General features: G+C 38.3%; 1 protein-coding gene across 4 annotated transcripts in view; it reads right to left on the bottom strand.

The window, feature by feature from the left end:
• Nucleotides 1-1,052: 1,052 nt before the first annotated feature.
• Nucleotides 1,053-20,884, bottom strand: part of kif16bb (kinesin family member 16Bb) — a 37,243-nt gene continuing 17,411 nt past the window's right edge. For 2 of the 4 annotated variants that reach the window (XM_079856262.1, XM_079856263.1), the window contains 7 exons: nucleotides 17,559-17,678; nucleotides 17,342-17,393; nucleotides 17,112-17,249; nucleotides 14,868-14,950; nucleotides 11,713-11,774; nucleotides 5,283-5,343; nucleotides 1,053-4,088 (listed from right to left, as the gene is read on the bottom strand). In XM_079856262.1, the coding sequence (XP_079712388.1) occupies nucleotides 1,968-4,088; nucleotides 5,283-5,343; nucleotides 11,713-11,774; nucleotides 14,868-14,950; nucleotides 17,112-17,249; nucleotides 17,342-17,393; nucleotides 17,559-17,678 (2,637 nt within the window). In that variant the 3' untranslated portion in view covers nucleotides 1,053-1,967. Of the gene's footprint in view, nucleotides 4,089-4,972; nucleotides 5,200-5,282; nucleotides 5,344-11,712; nucleotides 11,775-14,867; nucleotides 14,951-17,111; nucleotides 17,250-17,341; nucleotides 17,394-17,558; nucleotides 17,679-20,884 lie in introns of those variants that run through there. The other 2 variants (XM_079856264.1, XM_079856265.1) reach the window with 2 other exon arrangements.

Raw genomic sequence — 20,884 nt, 5'->3', positions numbered from 1 at the left:
CAAGAAGGTAACACTCTTTCAGTAAAGCTGATAAGGGAGCGGGTTTTCTCTCTCTGCAGATTTCACTTTAGTTTACAAAGATCAATGGCAGCAATATTCATGATAACAGAATGTTCTTTTTTTCTGTGTCTAATTTTTTCGGTGTTAAATAAAACCGCTTTTATTAAGCCACTTATATGATGACTCTTCATCTCATGTGAGTTTACATAATTTAGTTCTTTAAAATTATTACCATTTATTTCTTCAAGGTTTTGAGGGGAAAAACTGTAAGCATGAATGTAAATGTAAACATGAATGAAGCACAGTAGAACAATGCATGCAAACTTAAGCCTGCATAAAACACTTATGACATTCTTTTTTGCTAAAAAACATGACAACAGCTCAGCTGATATGACTTGCAGTCTGCCATAAAAAATTAATTCTGGAAAAATCTAGCCTTAGGACAGGATCTTTTCACTTACACAGTATTTCAAGCCTGAAAAGGTGAAAAGCTCTGATTTTTTGAGAAGGCACATGATGTACTTTTATTAAAAGGCACTCTCTCCCTCTCTTGCTGGCATTCTCAAAGAAAAGCACTAGTTGATTGCACTGTACATGCACCCATCATTTTCTACACAGTATACCATTTTTAGACAAGGTAGGGAGGAAGAATGTCTTCTTCCTGCTCCTCTTCTTCAGTGGCATAAAGTCAACAACAGGGAGCATGGCTGGCAAAAAGGAGGCACGACAGAACCATAACTAATATATTACACAGCAGGGTTTGAAACAAAAGGGGCCATGAAGCTATTAGCTAGCAATGTGATGCAGATAACTTAAGTGACCCTTCAGAAAAAGAAAAAGAAAAGAAAAAAACAATCTCACCTTGACCTTGGAATCTCCCCACACCATGACGAGTTCAAGAGATGCATACTGATACAGTAGCTGCTGGAAGCTGCAGGCATGCAACATGACTTTTTTGTAAAGCAAGGATATATAAGTCAAAGACAAGGTAGGGAAGAGTGTGAAAAATGAAGAGAGAGAGAAGCAGGTTTTTTTTTTTTTTTTTTTTTTTTATGTTCGGGTGGCACATCACTGTTCAACCGAAACAATATAACTTTAACTGTGCAATTGGAGATAATGAACTACACTATAAAAGCATACTGGTGATGCACAGGGATAAACATGACAAATGCAAATTTGAAGCAATCTCGCACGTTAGATTCTATAATTGGCACTGAATAAAATGAACATGAAAATGTAGGTCTAGCACTGATTCTTTAATCCTATTATACATTTTTATAGATCCATTATACAGTACTCTGAATCAACAATCATTTTTGATCTGCCCATATAATATTGCCCAACAAACACCATTACTTGTCAATGGTCTCAACCAGCCTTATGAATTTATGATCTTAATCATGGGCACTACTTCCAATGACTAAGACCCATTCACACCAAGGATGATAACTACATCGATAAAAATATAGTTCTAAAAATCGTTCTAAACATAAAAGAATAGCAGAATCAACACCACAACTGTAATGATAACGGCACAGACAAACAATATAGCTGGAATCACTTTCACAAGTTTTTTTTTCCTGCTGAAAACATAGACAGCCAATCAGAATCCAACCAGCTTTAAATAGCTCAAGCATTTAAAGGCAGACATCTGCATAACTGCAGCGCATGCTTAGAATAAACAGAACAATATTGTGCGTTGGTCTGGACACTAATATAGTTATTGTTACAGTTATCGTTTTTTTTTTGGTGTGTGGCCTTTACTCATCCCTTTGTCAGACAAATTTCTCACAATGCCGTCATAAAACTTCATGGAAAAGTAACAAAATAACAGAACAATTACAAAATATTTCTCAAATCTTAGCGCCACAGACTCATGTCATGTTTTCGGTGCACTCAGGCTATTTGTAGTCGTCTGTCGAATTCTCCTCACTGGGCTATTAATTATTTTGCTGGAAGGTCCTTGATCAAATGTTTGACAAGTTATTAATCAGGAAGGTGGCCTCAGCGGAGCTGCTGAAAGTTAATTTCCACACTTCATTCCGGGGAGATGAATCAGAGTTGGTAGGAGATTGGGCAGCTGCCTCATCAGCACTGCAGACCTCTAGAGGTTGAGAGTGACCTCCAGTACCACCGGATTTCCGGTAGACATGAGCCAAAACCACATCCAGACACATACTGCCGTATCCGTCTCTGACCAGCACGCAACGGACGTCCAAACGCTGCCGCAGGTCTATTAGACTGAACTGGGCCTGAGGTGCCACTATAGCTAGTGAACGTGGAGGTGGATGATAAACAGCATTCTCACGCAAGAGACACAGGTGTGTGTCAGTTAGGACAAGCTGGACAAGCTCACATTCTATTGGTGCCACCTGTGAAACAGGTACAATGGGGTCAGTGTGCAGCTCGAGACTTGATCGCTGAAATCTGACAGTCGTGTATAGAAGTATTTGTACATGCGCAAGTGCCGGACGTTCACCCTGCATGTTACCATGTAACAGGAAGACCACCTTAGCCATAGTTTTCTGGAAAGAGCATGTGAGGCGCCCACCAGAGGGTAGAAGCAAATCCTTAATATGGGAGTCCCAGTCTAAGGACAAAGATACTATGTCACTTGACAGTAGCGGATGGTCCAGTGCACCACTCTCGAAAGGGCAAATAGCCTCAAGTAAAGTTCGGGATAGTTCTTGACTTAAGACTGCATTGCAAGTGTGCAAGGTGAGTATGCTGTTCTCTGTGATGCCCGTCAGTCTGACAGTCTGCCCAGCAAAACCAATGTGGATCTCCTGCATTTCCTGAAAAGATAATTCATGGAAAACATTTAAAGAGTGTGTGGGGCTGGAAGAATCAGTCAAAGGATCAAAGGTGACCACCAAAAGCTTAGTCTGGAAAAGGACAATAACTGCAGGCTGTGGATCTGGTTGAGAACAGGTTGCGACACTGAGCCAGTATAAAGCTAACACCCGCTCTTCCATTAGCAAGTGGGCAGGGATGGCATTGTGCAGGCAGGAGAGAAGCTGCTGAGGTGGAAGGTTCTGGAGATGGAGCAAGGGTTCAGGTACAGGGTGTAGTCTTTGGCAGCATACCTTCAGTCCTTCACTTATCTGGGTGGTCACCGAACCCCTTGTCCGAGTTGTCTCCAAAGCCATCAAAGGGCTCTTCCATTCATCTGTTCTGGATCTTGACAGATCTTGCATGGAAGGCAACGCTACACTCTGTTTTCTTACTGACAATATCTCACTGTGAGACAAATTGCGTCGAAACTGGGTTGCCTCCAGAGTTGGCTTTGCCTGTGGTCTTAGAGTCAATTCTAACTGGATATGGTGTACAAAGGGTAGATCCTTTACCATTGAGCACATTTGATTGTACCAACTGCTTTCTCTACCACCGGTTTGTTCCTTCAAAGAGTTTGTAAGCACACGCCCTGCATCCGCCAGCATCCAGGATACTCTACTTGCAAGGCTCCCCAGGCTAGAGCTGAGCCCACTTCCTTCTGGATGGACTTTGGCTTCATGACTCTCAACAGACATTCTGGATAAAATGTGCTCGCTAAATTGGCCCTCCATGGTAAGTGGGCTATGCCTCTGTGAAAAGTGCTTCAAGCGAGTCAAGCTGGGGACAAAGGCTGCTCCTCCTCCCGTGGCGGAGTGCATGCTCTGTATATGGGACTCCTCAGCTAACAAGCTCCCTTCTGAGCCCACGATCGGGTGACAGAGATACTGCTTCTCGACATCCAGAAGCCCAGAGGTCCCGTTACGGCACTCTTGAATTATTCTAGTATCCCAGAGCCCTCCATTCACCCCTTTTTCCTCCCCCTTTGTTTCCTTGTGTGTAACGTCCACTGACGGAGCTTCAGTTTCTGATTTATGAGGGGCTGACTGCTGCTTCTCCCACTGGATGTTGAGACTTGTCTGAAGCGACTTTCCTAGACTTTTGGCATCTCCTGTAGGGTTGTTAGTGACATAGTGCTCTGTAAGTGCCCTGTGTGTCTCAGGAACGTGCTGACACTCGGAAGGGCCGCTGAAACTACTGTCTGTCTTGTTTTGATGAAAGAGGAAGTTTGAAGGAGCAAGAGATGAGGAAAATATCTAAGGAGAAAAAATGAATAGTGTCAATAGAGTTTAGTTATTCAGGTGACTACATTTTCTAATACATTTCAATAAATGTATCAATGTTTTATGCAAATGTTTTTGAGACTATTTTATTATAGTTACCTTGTCTGGCATCTCTCAGAACTGGGCTTGGCTTTAAAAGCTGTGAAAATAACTTCTCATTTCTGCTCACTTCTGTTTATCCTGCATCTGTTTATCTCTGTTTAAGTGGACTAAACACTTCACCCAATATAAATGGAAGAGCCAGGAGTAAAAGCAGTGAGAAGTAATTGGTTGGAAACACTTACTCTATGGACCTTTATATTTGTTAGAAAGGCTCTGCATGGTATTTGTATTAGCTGCATTTCCACAGATGAAAATATGATTAAGCCATTGCTTTGATGCACTCTCTTACCAGGGGGTAGCCATAAAGCCACGTACAACATGTAATAGGTAAAAAATTTATACATCAAAATCAGTGCTAGCTAGGAGTGGGAAAAGGGGTCTTTATACTTGAATTATTTGGCATTTTAATTATTTCCATGGAAAGCAAATGCTTAAGGCAGTCAGTCCATATTTGCAACACTACGAACAGCATGTTTCTGTGGTAATAAGAAACAACCCCAATAAGCACTGTCTGTAATAAAAATACCTCTAATAAAAGTTTAACCTAAATGATCAGTGGTATTACAGTGGATCAACATTACACTTTTGATGCCCTTGTTTTATTTAAAAACTGAGACAGTAGTTGTATTAATTAGGGTCTAATTAATTATAATAGACACTGTGTGACTAATATTCATACAGTCACTGAGTTAATTGAACAAAATAATGACCTCCTTATGTGCTGGAATCAAATAACTTGACAAGAATAGGTCAGTATGTTCACAGCTCAATCAGAAGCCTCTGATTGACAATTTCAGCATTTTTTTATTTTCAATTGCAAACATAAAAACAGCTCTGGCTCTCACTAGGTTCCTGATGCAGCGGCACTGCCTTCAGGCAATGGTCAACTCCATTTATGCTTTTTTTACAGAAGTTATAAAAATCAAGCTACTGCCCAGTCAGCCACAAACAAAACTTAGCACCTGTGATTTTTCTCTTAGACCTAAAGTATAGAAGAAAATAAATTCATGCAATTCATCCAGAAGTAAAACAGATCTAGTAATAAAGCACCAAGTGGAGGCTTACCCTGTGATTCTCTCCTAAGTCTTCTGCGTCACATTCAGGTTGGTCAGAAACCTTTCTGGTACTGTAAGGGAAAACATTCTTCATTTTAGATGATTCAACAAGATAGAAATTCAACATTTGTATTAATATTACAAGGATTAGAGAGGGGAAAAGCATATTTCCTCTTACACTTAAGCATGGCCACAAAAGAGCAAAGCAATTAGGTTTATATTCAAAATCACGATGCTGTAGTCTTTGTTTTGAAGAGTGATTTTAATTATTTTTGCTACGGTTATGACACAAGAGACCTCCAACAGACGGGATGGCAAAAAGAATAAACTGCACAATGTCCCACATCTCCAAAAGAGTCTATTAGATTTGAATAGCAAAGGACCCAAAATGTCTGGATGTGATTAGGGCCACTCAGCTAGCTGTGAAATTAAATAGAATGTGCGCATGTAGATTTGAGGATTTACATACAAGCACTTCATCCTCAGACTGTTCGCACAGGGATGGAAAAGCAGCTTGGTGGGAAACAAAGACGACTTTCCGTCAAGCTCAACAGGATTTTGGACAAGAAGCCAAAAATTTAATGGATCCTCGTACACAGCTTGTCGGATAGCAGAGCATGTACAAGTCAAAACCCTGTAAAATGTCAGAAACGTCCCCGGTAGAAAACAACAGCAGAGTACTGATCTTATACTCGAGCTTGGGTTTTTGAACAACAGAGCTTCTATTGAGAGCATTTCATACACAAAGGTAAATATAACATGTTTTACAATGCAGGTCACGAAGGCAATTTCACAAAGCGTTTCTTGGTTAGGGATGTGAAAAAGGTGAAGCATAGATTTTTCAAAAATGCAATGCATAATTTTACTAAGGAATCGTAATTTGTAAGAACAAAATTAGTACTGATTTTACAGCATTTAGTAGTGCATTCAATAAACATGGTTGTCATAAGTATAGGTCAGATAGGCTCCAGACTACAGGCACAATGCACAGCATTAGATAGGAGATTGAAATTCTGAACCTTGACTGGTGCCACAAAGACAGTGTGACTCCTTTTGGACTGTCTCTTGTATATTCACATCTCTAGTCTCTATACATCACTATGCCCTGTCTGTGATCGTTTCCCTCCCACGGTCTCTGCTGTCTTTCTGTCACCCTCTGAGTTTACAGAGTTGTATTCTTGGTGACTGGCTTCCAGCAGTTTTTGTTGTTTGATTGTTGTTCTACAAATAAGCATGCTATTTTCAGCTATTTCCATAGTAATCGATTGTCGAGTTCACGCGCGTGATCATAGGTAACTAGACCTATGCATGTGAACTCGACAATCGATTACTATGGACTTCGACCGAAAACAGGAAGAAAATACAGGTATGTGCGCTGGCTGAAATAACATCATTTTTATTAATATCTTTCACATCTACTGCAGTCAGATTCACCCGTGATCACTCTGAAGGAATCACTCACATGGCTGGGCACTTGTAATGACACATCAAGGATGTTAAGAGGCTAAAAGCAGGTTTAAAACTTGCCCCATTGAAGTCAACAGGGTGCAAATTTTAAAAAGAGGATAACACGGTGTAGGCAACACCGATTTTTGTCGTTGTTCTCTGTACTGACAGCACTCCAAATTTACAAAAAAATGAGCTCAATGTTAAAATTGACCGGAGTTCTCTAACCTAGCCTCGCCATTACCCACATTGGCATTACCCAAGTTGGCATTTTTAACCTGAAATGGCAAATAAGAATGGGTTTGTGAGTCGCTTCATACTATACTACTTGGTCAATTAATCCAGAATATATATATTTTTTTTTTTTTTACTTGAGGTTAAATGCCTTGCTCTTGTACAACAGAACAGTTCCTCAGTCCTTGCAAAGTTAACCAACCTTTCAATTAACATTACAGATATTTAAAGGGGTCATGAACAACATTTTTATATTTTGTTTCCTGAGGTGCACTTATAAATGTTAGTATTTCATTTAGAAATAAAAACAAAATTTCTGCCCTAATTTTAGCCCTCTGATTTGATCACTCTGTTGGAAGTCTGCTATGAGACTTCAATGTAAACGCCCACTGCTATTACTATCAAAGGCAATGAGCATTGTAGCCTTCATTGCAATGAAAAGCTTTCACTTTTATCACCTAACAGTGTAAACATGATGTAAATAAGAGAATCATTGTGGAGTTTAAACAGCGTCATTGATTCTAAGTTTTGGCGAGAGTCCAGAACTCAGTCACTGATAAACTCTCACTGTGTGATAGACAGCTCCAATGATTATAAAGTGAGAGTTCTTTGATCGCTTTCTGTATATAATTTTATCTCAATTTTCACGCTACTAAGAGAAACAATGTGTAGTTGACTGTTTAGTCACTGGCTTGATTTACTGAAGCATTGACAGCACTAAACATTTTGAGACAAAGAATGTCTGACTGTCTGACATTAATCATTACATATCAGAAAGCACTGATCACAGAATTAACAGTTACTTACATGCAGTGACATTACTGTCCGGACCATATATTACCATAAAAGTCTGCACGAAATTGAGACTGAGAATCCACAGTAAAATGTGAAATAAATAATGCTCTACTGAAACACTGTGAAAATAAATAATTATAGGAGCATTATAGGATCCTTTGGAAGGTAATGTTACTTTAAGTCCAGTGATGCTGTATCTCTCTTCACTCCATCTCATCTCACTAACGCCACAGACGTGACCATGTAAACATAGGCATTGACCTGATTCTGCAGAGGCGGTTTTTCGTCATAATGTGACAAAATCTGAAAGGAGTTGATTTCAGAGCTTGGTTTCAATAAAAGCTGTTTTTGGATTAACAAGGAAGTTTTGAGTTCTGAAAATTATAGTAAGTTTTTAATAGTACAATGACCTCTTACATGTTAAAAGATCAAGGAAAATTTGATTCTCAATTCATGACACCTTTAAGCACTGGGCGCACATTCTGTTTGCAAAGGAAGAGAAGGGGATTGGGTGGGGATAAAACACCCATCCTTAAAAACAAGACTGTATTTTTGAAGGAAATCTGTTAAACAAAACTGTATCCTAAAGGTAAGACATGACCCACTGCACAAATTTCACAAAGAGGAAAAGATGTAAAAATTACAGAAGACCTTGTTTGTACTTCCTTCTCTCTGAAACACGTTTCAGGAAATGAAGCAGCATTTAATTAAATTAAATTGTGAATGTACATAAAAAGCCCAAAAAAGAAAGAAACAGGTTTCAGCGAAGTGACAGAACAGGTGAGAAGCATCTGTTTCACTAGCTGATTATTGAACTTTTGCAGTAGCACACCTTCTGTTTGCAAACTGAGAGGAAGCAATGGGGTGAGAGGTGAATGGGGAAACATAAACACACTCATCCTACATATAAAGTGCAATGGTTAAATATTGTGTAAATGTTAGTGTAAAAAAAAGTAAACATTTACTTACTTTAAAAGGTTAGTTCACCCAAAAATGAAATTTCCGTCATTAATTACTCTCCCTCATGTTGTTCCAAACCCGTAAGACTTCTTCGGAACACAAATTAAGATGTTTTTAATGAAATCCGATTGGTATCTGAACCAGCCATAGGCAGCAACGTCATTGCAACTTTCAAATCCCAGAAAGGTAGTAAAGACATTGTTAAAATAGTCCATGTGACTACAGTGGTTCAACCTTAATATTATGAAGCGATGAAAATACTTTTTGTGTGCAAAAAAAACAAGCAAAAATAACTACTTTATTCAGCAATTTCTTCTCTTCCGTGTTAGTCTCTGTTGACGCAGTAAAGTCTCTTCCGTGTTAGTCTCTGTTGACGCAGTAAACACAGTGCAGCACTTCTGGGTTCTACGTCAGAACGGCGGCTCATTATTGGCCGACACTTGCGTCAGCATCACACGCACGCGTCGTGGTGCTCATGTGAAAAGCGTCAGCCGATTTCATCAAAAATATCTTAATTTGTTATTCCTGAGATGAACGAAGGTCTTACGGGTTTGAAATGACATGAGGGTGAGTAATTAATGACAGAAATTTCATTTTTGGGTGAACTAACCCTTTCAAGGGATTTTACAAAAGACGTTATAATTTAACAAAAGTCAAGCCAAATAAAAAAAACAAAGTGTTTAGCTCTGCTGATACACAAGAAAATGTGTTTACTACATCAGCAGCATCAGAGAATGACACGGAAGAGAAGAAATTGCTGAATAAAGTAGTTATTTGTGTTTGTTTTCCACATACAAAAAGTATTTTATGTCTTAAAAAGGTTCACGAATCGGTTGCAATCAAAGTAGATTTAATGTTCTTGTTGTAGTGTTAAAGCTATTGATATACGTTTGTAAGCTTTCCTTAGGAAATTGTAAAACTACAGAATGACAAACACATGAATCCAGGCCAATGGAGATGAACAAAATTTTTATTTTTATTTTGTCTTGCCCAGCAAATCTGTATCCTGAGCAGTGTATAAATATATGGTACAAAACTGACTCAAAAATTAAAGCATTTTTGGATAGTGTAATGGTTTTCTTTTTTGCTCTGCTGGTATTTAGCCATGTTTGATGCATGCATCAAATCCTATAGGATTTCTATTCTGATGCTTTTGGAGAAACCAAATCCACAGTCTATCACATGAAAGCCAGAACAAAATAAATTAGCAATCTGCTAGGCTTGCAGTGCTCCCTTCAAACACACAAATCCATTATCTATAGAAAGCTTTGAACAACAAAGCCAAAGACGACCAAACAAACAAAACATTTTGTAAACACAGACAAAGGAACAATTAGGGGGAACAGCGTGCAGAACATTGCCGAAGGCGTCTAAAGAGCCACACATAGACTGTGTGTACATGTGAAGAGCCCGGAGGTTCACAGATGATGCATGACGTCTCCAGGCTCCAGCTGCAAACAGTGGCACGTCAGAAAGAACTCTCCCAGCTGGGAGTTGGGAGACTGGGAGCTTTCTTTGTTGTCATAGTTATCGACACACAAGACACAGAACAGCCTGAACCTCTCTAGCTGTCCACATGTCTTATTCTCTTTCTCATCAAACTTTCTTATGTGTGTGGAAATTCTTAAACAACACAGGGGTGTCCAATCCTGCTCCTGGAGGGTCAATCCAGCAGAGTTAAGCTTCAAACCTGTTCTAATACACCTGCCTGAAATTTTCCAGCAATCCTGAAGACTTTGATTACTGGTTCAGGTGTATTTAACTGGGGATGGAGTTAAACTCTGCAGGAATACTGGACACCCCTGGACTAAAATGACTAGTTACCATAGGCGTAATTTGCAGATGGGACGGGTGGGACATGTCCCTATCACTTTTTTTAAACATCTCGCTGCATGAATACCCAATTCAAATAAATCATCCAGTTGACATTCATTTGTGTTAAATAAGAGGCGATCTAAGAGGAGCTGTAATGTGTTGTTTTTGAGATTATGCTGAGGTTTCTTCGCAGCTGTTATCAGTGGCGGAACGTTCTCTTTTGGCTCGTGCTCAGTCTTCACACAGGCGAGCGCGTCAATCTATCGCTTAATGCCGTTGTGGAGACTCTATTCGTTCCGGTGAAATCACAAAATGCACACAAATGTGTCCCTGCTCTTGATATACAATCACTGATGAACATCTTTTGATTTTAATGAGGAAAAAAAGCAATACGAGGGCGCTTTAGAAAAGTTCTACCACCACTAGGGAAACCTGTATTTATGTATTGGATCTATGTATTTATTCAATAACTTGAAGAAGAATCTCGGGACTAACAATATATTGTATTATAGATATAGTAGATGTAAGAATGAAACTATCACATTAAACATGAGTTCTCAATGTACTATTGAAACTGATTTCTGGACATCGTAATGTAATTGTTTTTCTACAATTATTATTGTTCATATCTGATATAGCACTGTATTAGCAATCCACTGCAAGTAAGAGCCAAAAAAAGAAATTAGTCAAATGTGTGGAATGAATTCAAATTCAACTCAAAACCTGAAAACAGAACTGAAAATGTTAGCTAGGGATATAGAAAAGGTCAATTTAATCTAAAAAGAGTGATGTTGCTATTTTTTCCCATCAGAGGCTAGGTCAATTATTTTGATTGAATGATGAACAATTCACATCTTCAGAGAATGACAAAATTCACATCAAACTCCATGTGAAGTTGCAAATTCTTTATAAATATTTTATACTTCCATGTTGTTAGATGTGAACAGGTCTCAAATCTCATCCTAGAAGAAAGTAAGTGTCCTAAATATGACAATTTATATCCATCTAGTCCACGTTTAGGTATATAAAAAGTAATAAGTGAAGCAATAAAAGTAAATTTTTCCAGGATTAGTGGTGTGCGAAATGTCTTGTGGAAGAAGATAAAGCTACATTGCTGACTAAACGTTATATAATGAATCAGAGGATGGATGGGGATACAGCACAGTCTGTCTCACAGCAGGTGTACTCACCTGAAATGACTGAAAGTGTCCACGGAGAACGCAGTAGAGTCACTCGACACGAAGAGCCCAGACTAGGGAGAACACACACACACACACACACACAAACAAATGGATGGTTGAGCATCCATAGACACACAGCACTGTGGTAAAAACCACTCTCACAACAGAAAGACAGCTGTTTCTAACACACCGCAATTACAGCACACTAATTAAAGCAAACATGCTATTAGAAAACACTACAAATCACCATCATTCAGATCGAAATGAGAGAGTAGAATGCAAGGAGACTAGTAAACATGATTGCAATGTGCCTCAATGAGCATGGAAATAAAACACCTTTTATAGCAAACTGTCTTTGTTCGAATGAAAGTTTAAAGAGATAGATCACACAAAAATACATTTTTTTGTCATCAGTTATTCACCGTCATGTTGTTCCAAACCCGTATGACTTTCTTTCTGCCATAGAACACAAAAGGAGATGTTTAGCAGAATGACTGAGCTGCTCTTTTCCATACAATGAAAATGGAAGGTGACCAGGGCAAAACAGAAGCCATGCATTGAAGACATTCACTAAAATCTTTGCTTGAAAATCATTCTGTGGTTATGGTTCACTTTCACTGTATGGATAAGAGCATCTGAAACAACTGTATGGATACGAGCATCTGAAACATGCTACAAATAAACTACCTTTGGGTTTTACTCAAGATAGAAAGTCATACTGGTTCAGAAATGACGAATGATTAAAGGGATGTCGCTTGGCTACGGTTTCGTTCCAATGAACTGCAGTAGCCAAGGCGACGTCTAGTGTATATATCTATACCCGCCCGCGCCCTCAGATCATTTGGACGCGGCTGTGTTCAAGAGATAACAACGATATAAATACTGTTCGTTTTCTCACACAAACCGCTCGTTTCGTGTCTTAGGCCGTCAATGTGTACTTACGATGGGGAATTGTTTAATTTGGACGATGGGGAATTGTTTTAATTTGGACTTTGTGCATGCTCTTTGAGACAGTGACCATAGACCTGCATGAAATGACTGACAGACAAGAAAGGTTTGACCTAAAAATATCAAAATTGAAACTACTGCGGAAAAAAAGACACCTACATCTTGGATGCCCTTGAGGTAAGCTAAAACATACCAAAATTTTATTTCAAAGTGAACTATCCCTTTAAGTTTAGACATCTGAATCGGTCTAATATGTTCTAAGAAGCACCTTATGTACATTAATTGTGCAACTTTGTTTTCAAATGATTAATATATATACAGTGCTATGCATAAGTTTAGACACCCATGCTAAAGTTGACTAAAAAGAGGAATAAAAAATCATCTTTTGGAAATTAAACTTAATGCCTTAATTTAAAAAATTTGGAAAAATCCAACCTTTAAGGACACCAATTTTCTTTGTGAATGAATAATGTATCGCAAATAAACTAATGTTCTTCCTTAAAATACAGGGTGCATAAGTTTGGACACGCCTATGTTAAATTCCCATAGAGGCAGGCAGATTTTTATTTTTAAAGGCCAGTTACTTCATGGATCCAGGATACCATGCATCCTGATAAAGTTCCCTTGGCCTTTGGAATTAAAATAGCCCCACATCATCACATAGCCTTCACCATACCTAGAGATTGGCATGGTTTTATTTCAGTTAGCCTAATAGCTGGTTTTGATTTGCATTGAGAGATGATCTTATGGAAAGTACTCCATGCCAATCTCTAGGTATGGTGAAGGCTATGTGATGATGTGGGGCTATTTTAATTCCAAAGGCCAAGGGAACTTTATCAGGATGCATAGTATCCTGGATCCATGAAGTAACTGGCCTTTAAAAATAAAAATCTGCCTGCCTCTATGGGAATTTAACATAGGAGTGTCCAAACTTATGCACCCTGTATTTTAAGGAAGAACATTTATTTATTTACGATACATTATTCATTCACAAAGAAAATTGGTGTCCTTAAAGGTTGGATTTTTCCTAATTTTTTAAATTAAGGCATTAAGTTTAATTTCCAAAAGATGATTTTTTATTCCTCTTTTTAGTCAACTTTAGCATGGGTGTCTAAACTTATGCATAGCACTGTACACACATTATATACATACATATATATATATATATATATATATATATATATATATATATATATATATATATATATATATATATATATATATATATATATATATATACAGTAAGCTGTATTTTCAAACAATTGTCTTAAATATCACTCTCTGATCAGAATATTGGACATGTAAGGTGGTATTTCCACTAAAATTGAGAAAAACTTATACCGTGGCACTTAATAATTTACACTGACAAATAACCATTCCAAATTGATAAAAAGGGTAAGTTTTACATCATCTTAAGTCGTAAGATTCACCTGGGGACAAAATATCAATGGAAACAACACTCAGATGAATTTAGTTTATGCAAGCAATTTTCAAACTATTATGTGCCATTGTGTAATATGGAAATGAGCAGTTTGAGTAAAAACTAAGTTTCGCACAACAAAAATGACTGAATGGTGCCACTGAGAGCTCCGTGAGGCAAGTTAACAGTTGTTTGTGAGCGTAAGAATAGTTCACGCAGAGAGAAGGCGCTGTAATCTCCATGCACAGAAGAGGAAACAGCTGCTGTCTAACTTTACAATGAGAGACTTAACAGTCAGGAAATATTTAATTACCTGTCACAGCAGTGAGAGACAGAGAGAGGGAGGGAAAGTTAGAGAGAGTGTCAGAGGCTGAGGAGAAAGTAAGACAGAGGAAGGAAAGGTGCATACTCGCAAACCAACAACAGAGACATGTGTGGCTCTTATCAGAAGACACTGAGGTGCACAATTACTTTACCTCTCTGAGGAAATGAAGAAAAAAGGTGTAAAAGAAAAAAAGAAAAAAAAAGAGAACTGGTACTTTGCAAACATACCAAGAGGGATTCATAATTTTAGCTTGAGGGAAGTGTATATGTGCCTCTTTGAAGAAGAAAGCTCCTGTTCTACCTTGCATGGAGAAGCACACAGCCAACTGGCATAGCAATTACAACTGAGAGCAGTTTCTGATGACTTGCATTTTTGAACATAAGTTGGTAATTGTGCTCACCCTTTATCCAGCAGCGTTTTAAATACATAATTTTTCACAATAGCTTCAAAAGAGAATGATTTCCCCCCCACCTTGCGTTTCTCCCGGAGTTGGGCTGCTTCTTGAGGATGATTGAAATGGAACATGGTGGCCTTTCCAAGTTGTATGTTCACACCTGACAAACAGAAATATAAACATTAATGGTGAAAAATGCAGCAATAAGCAATATCTGTTAAACAATATACCGACACAGTTTACCCAACAATGCTCTTATATGGTAAATAACTGTATACATTTACAATAAAAACTAAATATAAGCAATCTGGCAAAAACAAATGATGACAGATAGACGGGAAAATAGACAATCCTGAACATGTGGCCAACCTGTCTCTTTCCTTTTCTAGTAAACACTTTATGCATAACGTTACTGAAACACAACTTTCTCTGGGGATTGTGAGAATGATGGGTTTCCGAGCAGATGCCCATTTCTCTCTTTCTCTCCTCCCTTTTTTTGGAGAGAAAAAAAACTAATCTTGCCTCTATTAATGACATCCAAGGGGTGACAAAGCCCTTGAAAAGCCTGCATCAGATGGATTTGGGCCATGGTTGCTGTGGAAATTACTATCATTTGTTCAAAGGAAATGGCTTCAGATGCCACCGTGTCTAAAGAGGGGAACATTGGCAAATTGAAATTTGTGAAAAGGAGACTAGCATGGTTTTCCCACTCTCTTGTGAGTCTCCTCCTTTTTAGTTGGCTTCTCTCTCTCTCTCTCTCTCTCTTTTTTTTTTTTTTTTTTAATCTTACACCCAGAATAGATCTAGCCTGTTTTGTCTGAATTCTGGAGGTTTTACCCTCTTTGAAAGGTTAATCCCACACATGCACTTCAAAACCCCTCTGCACTCTATCTGTTTCATCAGCCAATTAACTGCGGGTCGGGTGCTTTGTCCGCCAGAGTCTTAACCTCAGTCATGTTAGGCTGTTCTGGAAGTGCCACGAGTCTCACTCTGAGATGAGAGTCATGCTGGTGGACATGTACAAGGATAGAAGCAGTAGGGCGGGACTGTTGCACTCCACGGGCCTAGGAATGTAGAGAGGAGATCTGAAGTGGCAAGACGCAGACATACTCAAAGAGCTTCTTTGAATTCCAGTTAAAACCAGAGTTTGACATGATTCATATTTTCTATATTTGTTTGCTTGTACAGTTAAGGTATGACATCAAATCTGATTGGATGACTCCAATTCAAAGCTGCTGTAAATAGCTAATAGACAAATCTGTACCCATATACTGCATGTACTGAATTTTATATTAATTAGCCACTGTGTTGTGTCTTTGACTCACATGGTGTACATAAACAGCCTACAGCCAGGGTATACTACTGTATTACTTGGCAGGAGCACTTATTGTTATATACAATTTTCAACAAGAATGCATTTAAATTATCATAAGTGACAGTAAAAACTCATACTGTTATGTACATTGTTACTTTTATTTTTTTAAATATATAAAATAAATGTTTGTTTTTTTTGTACTTTCTATTCATCAAAGAATCCTGATTTTTTTTAAATCATGGTTTCCACAAAATATTAAGCAGCACAACTGTTTTGAACATTGATAATAACAGTTGCCGCTGTCGCCTCTGGCTTTACTTAGTTGGGGACGCTTAATATTCAACAATATTATTGATCAGACTGAACTGATGCTGTTATATGAGAACTGAACTGAGCTGGACGATGACATAATTTTTTGCAGAACTGCTTTATATATGAAATGAACTAATTTAATAATTGATGATCTTTACAATGTAACTGAATCAACACTGTACTGACTTCAGCTGAACAACAGCCGAAATGCATTATTTTCCTGTTATAACTGAAAAGCTGCTTTGAAACAATTTGTATTGTATATAAATAAAGGTGACTTGACTAAGAAATGTTTATTGAGCAACAAATCAGCATATTAAAAATTATTTCTGAAGGATCATGTGACTCTAAAGACTGGAGTAATGACTGTTGAAAACTCAGCTTTGCTGACCATAGGAATAAATTAAATTTTAAAATATAGAAAAAAAAACAAACAAAAAAACAGTTATATAAAATTGTAATAATATTTCAAAATATTACAGTTTTACGATATATATTGTTCAAATAAATCTTTGTGAGCATAATAGACTTCTTTCAAAAAACAAAAATTCAGACTTTAAATGGAAAAGTCGATAATATTGATAATACTGAATGATATATGCCTAACAACACCCTTTTAACTAGTAAAAAATAAAGCATGAACTGCAATGGTTTGTCACAGATCCTACAAAAATGAGACTTAACAGTTTATTACCCTGGGTCAGAAGGTATGGCTGGGTCACCTCCACCCCATTGATTGCACATCTGGCTCCTGGTAACGGCACGAGTGTGACCGCTCCTCTCTGGTTCTCAAACACACAGTGTTCCCTCTGAAGAGCTTCACCGTGGAGAACTGCAAAACAGAGAAAGCTCAAAATGAAAAAGGGTCTGACATTGCCGACAGCTTCCTGTCAGGAACAAAATCGATGCGGACAGAATACAAACCTATATCCTGCTCTGGCTCGGTTCCTCCAATCCCAGCTGAAGTTTTACCTTCCTAAACCGCAGAACAGGGGGATGTTTAGAAACCCCATAACAGCAAATATCGATTCAACCAATACTCTAGTTTTTGACAAAAAAATGTCACAACATCACATCAATGGGAGAAGAGTTCAACTGTACAGTACATGTTGGCTCTACGTTATGAAGAGGTGCTGCCTACCTTTAAATGATAGAGAACAACCCCTGTGCTGAGTAGATCTTCATCAATGCAGATTAAATAGGGCATTTGGGAATCAAGAACTACACCAATACCCTCTTTTCTGAGAGCTACTGTATCTTCCTAGATAAGAATCATAAAAGAAAACAGAGAAAAAGAGATGAGATGAGATGAGATGGATGGGGGTTGGCAAGAAAGATGATGAGCTAAACCATCAGAAAGAAAAAAGAAAAAAACTCTAAAATATGTTTAAAGAAGCGGGACCAATGCATAAATCTGAAATGACAGACATTTAATTGTAAAGCATCCGAGCAGAGGAAACAGTGTGTGTGTTGTTTATGACTTTGTCTTCATGCCCCAAGGCCAAGCAGAATAATATCTGGCTTTGGCTATATGTCGAAAGGTTGGGGGAATGGGGATGCTGGGAGAGAGGGAGCGATGTGAAAATGAGAAGAAAACACCATAAATCTTTTAGATCACTATGGGTCCATCTCAAACTCTCAAAGTTTGTAAAAGGAAATTCAACCAAACCCCATCTCAGAGACGTGTTGTTGAACCTTGTTAAAACAAGGACACATTACAACAACCAATACATTACGTGTTCAGAAAATAAGACTACTAAAAGACGCTTGGTATTTGAGGAGTGACACTGCTAATGTATAAAGACTTGGGGGGTGCATCCTTAGCAACAACAATCCAGTAAGATGATAGAAAAATGCAAATTAGATTAAAAAATAATGCTATACAGAATAAATAAAAGACCATCTTTTTGACATATCTGGCTACAAAATATGATTTGAATGCAGGCCTTGCCCACTAAAGACGAGGAATTCATAGATCCATGTGAAAAATGTTGAAATTGTCACTATTCTATGCATGGCTTATGATTAATACTGTGATATAACACAGCGTTGATGTTTTAATTAAAAATCATTACAGTCCAACACCAACATTCCCTATCTTAAACTTTAAAAGTCACAGTTAAATCAATATTCCCAGGAAAAATCAATTGGAGTTGGATTGGAGAGAGGGGGACACATATAAATATGTATTTAATGGCATTTGAACAGCCCTTCACAGAACGGTAATGAGAAGCAGAAAAATTATTCTGCTGTGCGGGGCGTCTTTTTTTCTTAAATATGGTAGCACGTGTCCATGCTACTCCTCTTATTTCATTCTTCACAGAGATGGGAGGCACTTCCATGTTCATGAGTGCCATCAAAGCACACATATTCTTCAAAGGCCAAGTGACATCTGTGATGGTGCACGCAGATAGTCTATAAAGATTAATGCATCAGCTACTTTGAGAATGTTGGTTCCAAGGGAGCGATTATCACATTGGCGAGGCACATATTAAATAAATTCGGTATGCAGGATTTAGAATGTTCATTTTCAGGATGCAAATCCTAGACATACTACATTCGTAAAAACCCTTGGTGAAAAGACAAGCTTAGAGCAGTATGAATTTCCGCTCTGTGTTTTTTTTTTTTCTGGTTAGTGCTAGTTTGGTAGTGCTATAGTTAAGTAACCTTGTGACCAGCATGTCAGCATCCAAGAACATCATATGCTGTTTTTTTTTTTTTTTCTGCAGGGATACCAAACAATTCAGCTTTTAAGGAAAAGGGGTGTAATTGGTTGGACGTGATTCATGTATTATAGTGTATTTTAGGAATGTATACACTTCAAGTTATTGTATAACTTCAAAAAAAATATTTTGTGTATTCCTATATTTTCTCATGGTCTATCTTACTTTGAAACATTTCTATGCCATCCACATCGTATGCAAACATCACTAAAATAGTAGAAAGTGTCATGCCTCATCAAATAAGTACTCTGCTTTGAATAATGTGTGCTTTCACCGGGGAACACGCGTCTGTTTCCAATACGAGAAAAGAAATAATGACAACAACCCACATGACTGAACAATGAGAAAAGACCTTCGGATGCCCTGCGCATACTGAAGCAGCACAACAAAAAGAAAAACGCTTGCATACCAATCTGTCCGTGAGGATGCATTTAAAATAGGAGAGGGCCAGAGGACGTCTTGAAAGGAGTCATGGACTTGGGCAGAGTGTTGGTATTAATTCAGAGATTTGGAGACTGGAGCACCAAAGGTTCTCTCTACAGAATGAAAGTTAATGTGCTTTGGTTCACTGTGCTCACTGACCTGAGGACACAAATGTCTTTCATTCTCTGAGGAACTCTGTATTGCACCAAATGAACTGCTTTTAAACTTCTGCCTGTGTGTGTGTGTGTGCAAGTGATTTAACTCAGTCATATTGTTTCAAACGTGTTTACTCATTTACCATTTCTCTCAAAAACAATGTGAGAATTGAAATTGTTCCTATTAGACACCTTGAAACGATCAAATAACTGTCACAATCACGTTAGTTTGGACTCGTCATCGTCTGCCTTCGTCACTCATTTGTTTTCACGGACACTAATTATGTTCAGCTATGCAATCATCAATCACCATAATTATCACCTGTATACAGTATATGTTCAGTTCTGTTTCAGTTCGGTGTCAGGTGTCATCTATTGTGGATGTGTTGTATGTCGCTCTGTTCCTGTTCGAAATACCCGTAGGATTTATTAAATATTACCTTATTGCATTCATCTTCTTCTTCTTGCGTTTACACAACCACCCTGCATGACAATAACCTTACCAGCACCGGTTTTTTTTTTTTTCCCTTAACAAATGTGGCCTTCTTCCCCCTCATCTTCCATTCCTCTCATTCTCTGCCTCTTCAGGCTAGAAAGCAATGCGTCTATTTCCACCTCATTGACAGCAGCGAATGGAGCGAAATCCTTTTCTCCTAACGAAGAGGGAGAAGCATCGATTGTGTGGAGGGTCTTCTCTCCACACTTAATTAAATGAATTCTTCCAAGACTTCATTAGATTGAGAGAGAGAGAGAGAGAGAGAGAGAGAGAGAGAGAGAGAGAGAGAGAGAGAGAGAGAGAGAGAGAGAGAGAGAGAGAGAGAGAGAGAGAGAGAGAGAGAGAGAGAGAGAGAGAGAGAGAGAGAGAGAGAGAGAGAGAGAGAGAGAGAGAGAGAGAGAGAGAGAGAGAGAGAGAGAGAGAGAGAGAGAGAGCTAGCCTTGGAGCAGGGTACCTTCTGCCCCCGAGAACTTTTTAAAAAATGGTGTGTGTACAATTACATGCACTCTAAACTTCTACAGCAAATGAGATCTGGCTGAGATCATAAAACCTCTAATTTATTTCACTCTCTTGGCAAATTAAAGGTGGTTTTGGTGCCCAAGACTTCAATTTGAGGCAATGTGGTCTGAAAACAAGGCAGATGCACTGGGTGAAGATTAAAAGGAGCTCT

Source organism: Squalius cephalus (genome assembly GCF_949319135.1).
Source record: "Squalius cephalus genome assembly, chromosome: 21".
NCBI classification, from domain to species: Eukaryota; Metazoa; Chordata; class Actinopteri; order Cypriniformes; family Leuciscidae; genus Squalius; species Squalius cephalus.
The sequence above is the reverse complement of the archived record's forward strand: the minus strand, read 5'-3'. Positions and strand labels throughout refer to the sequence as shown.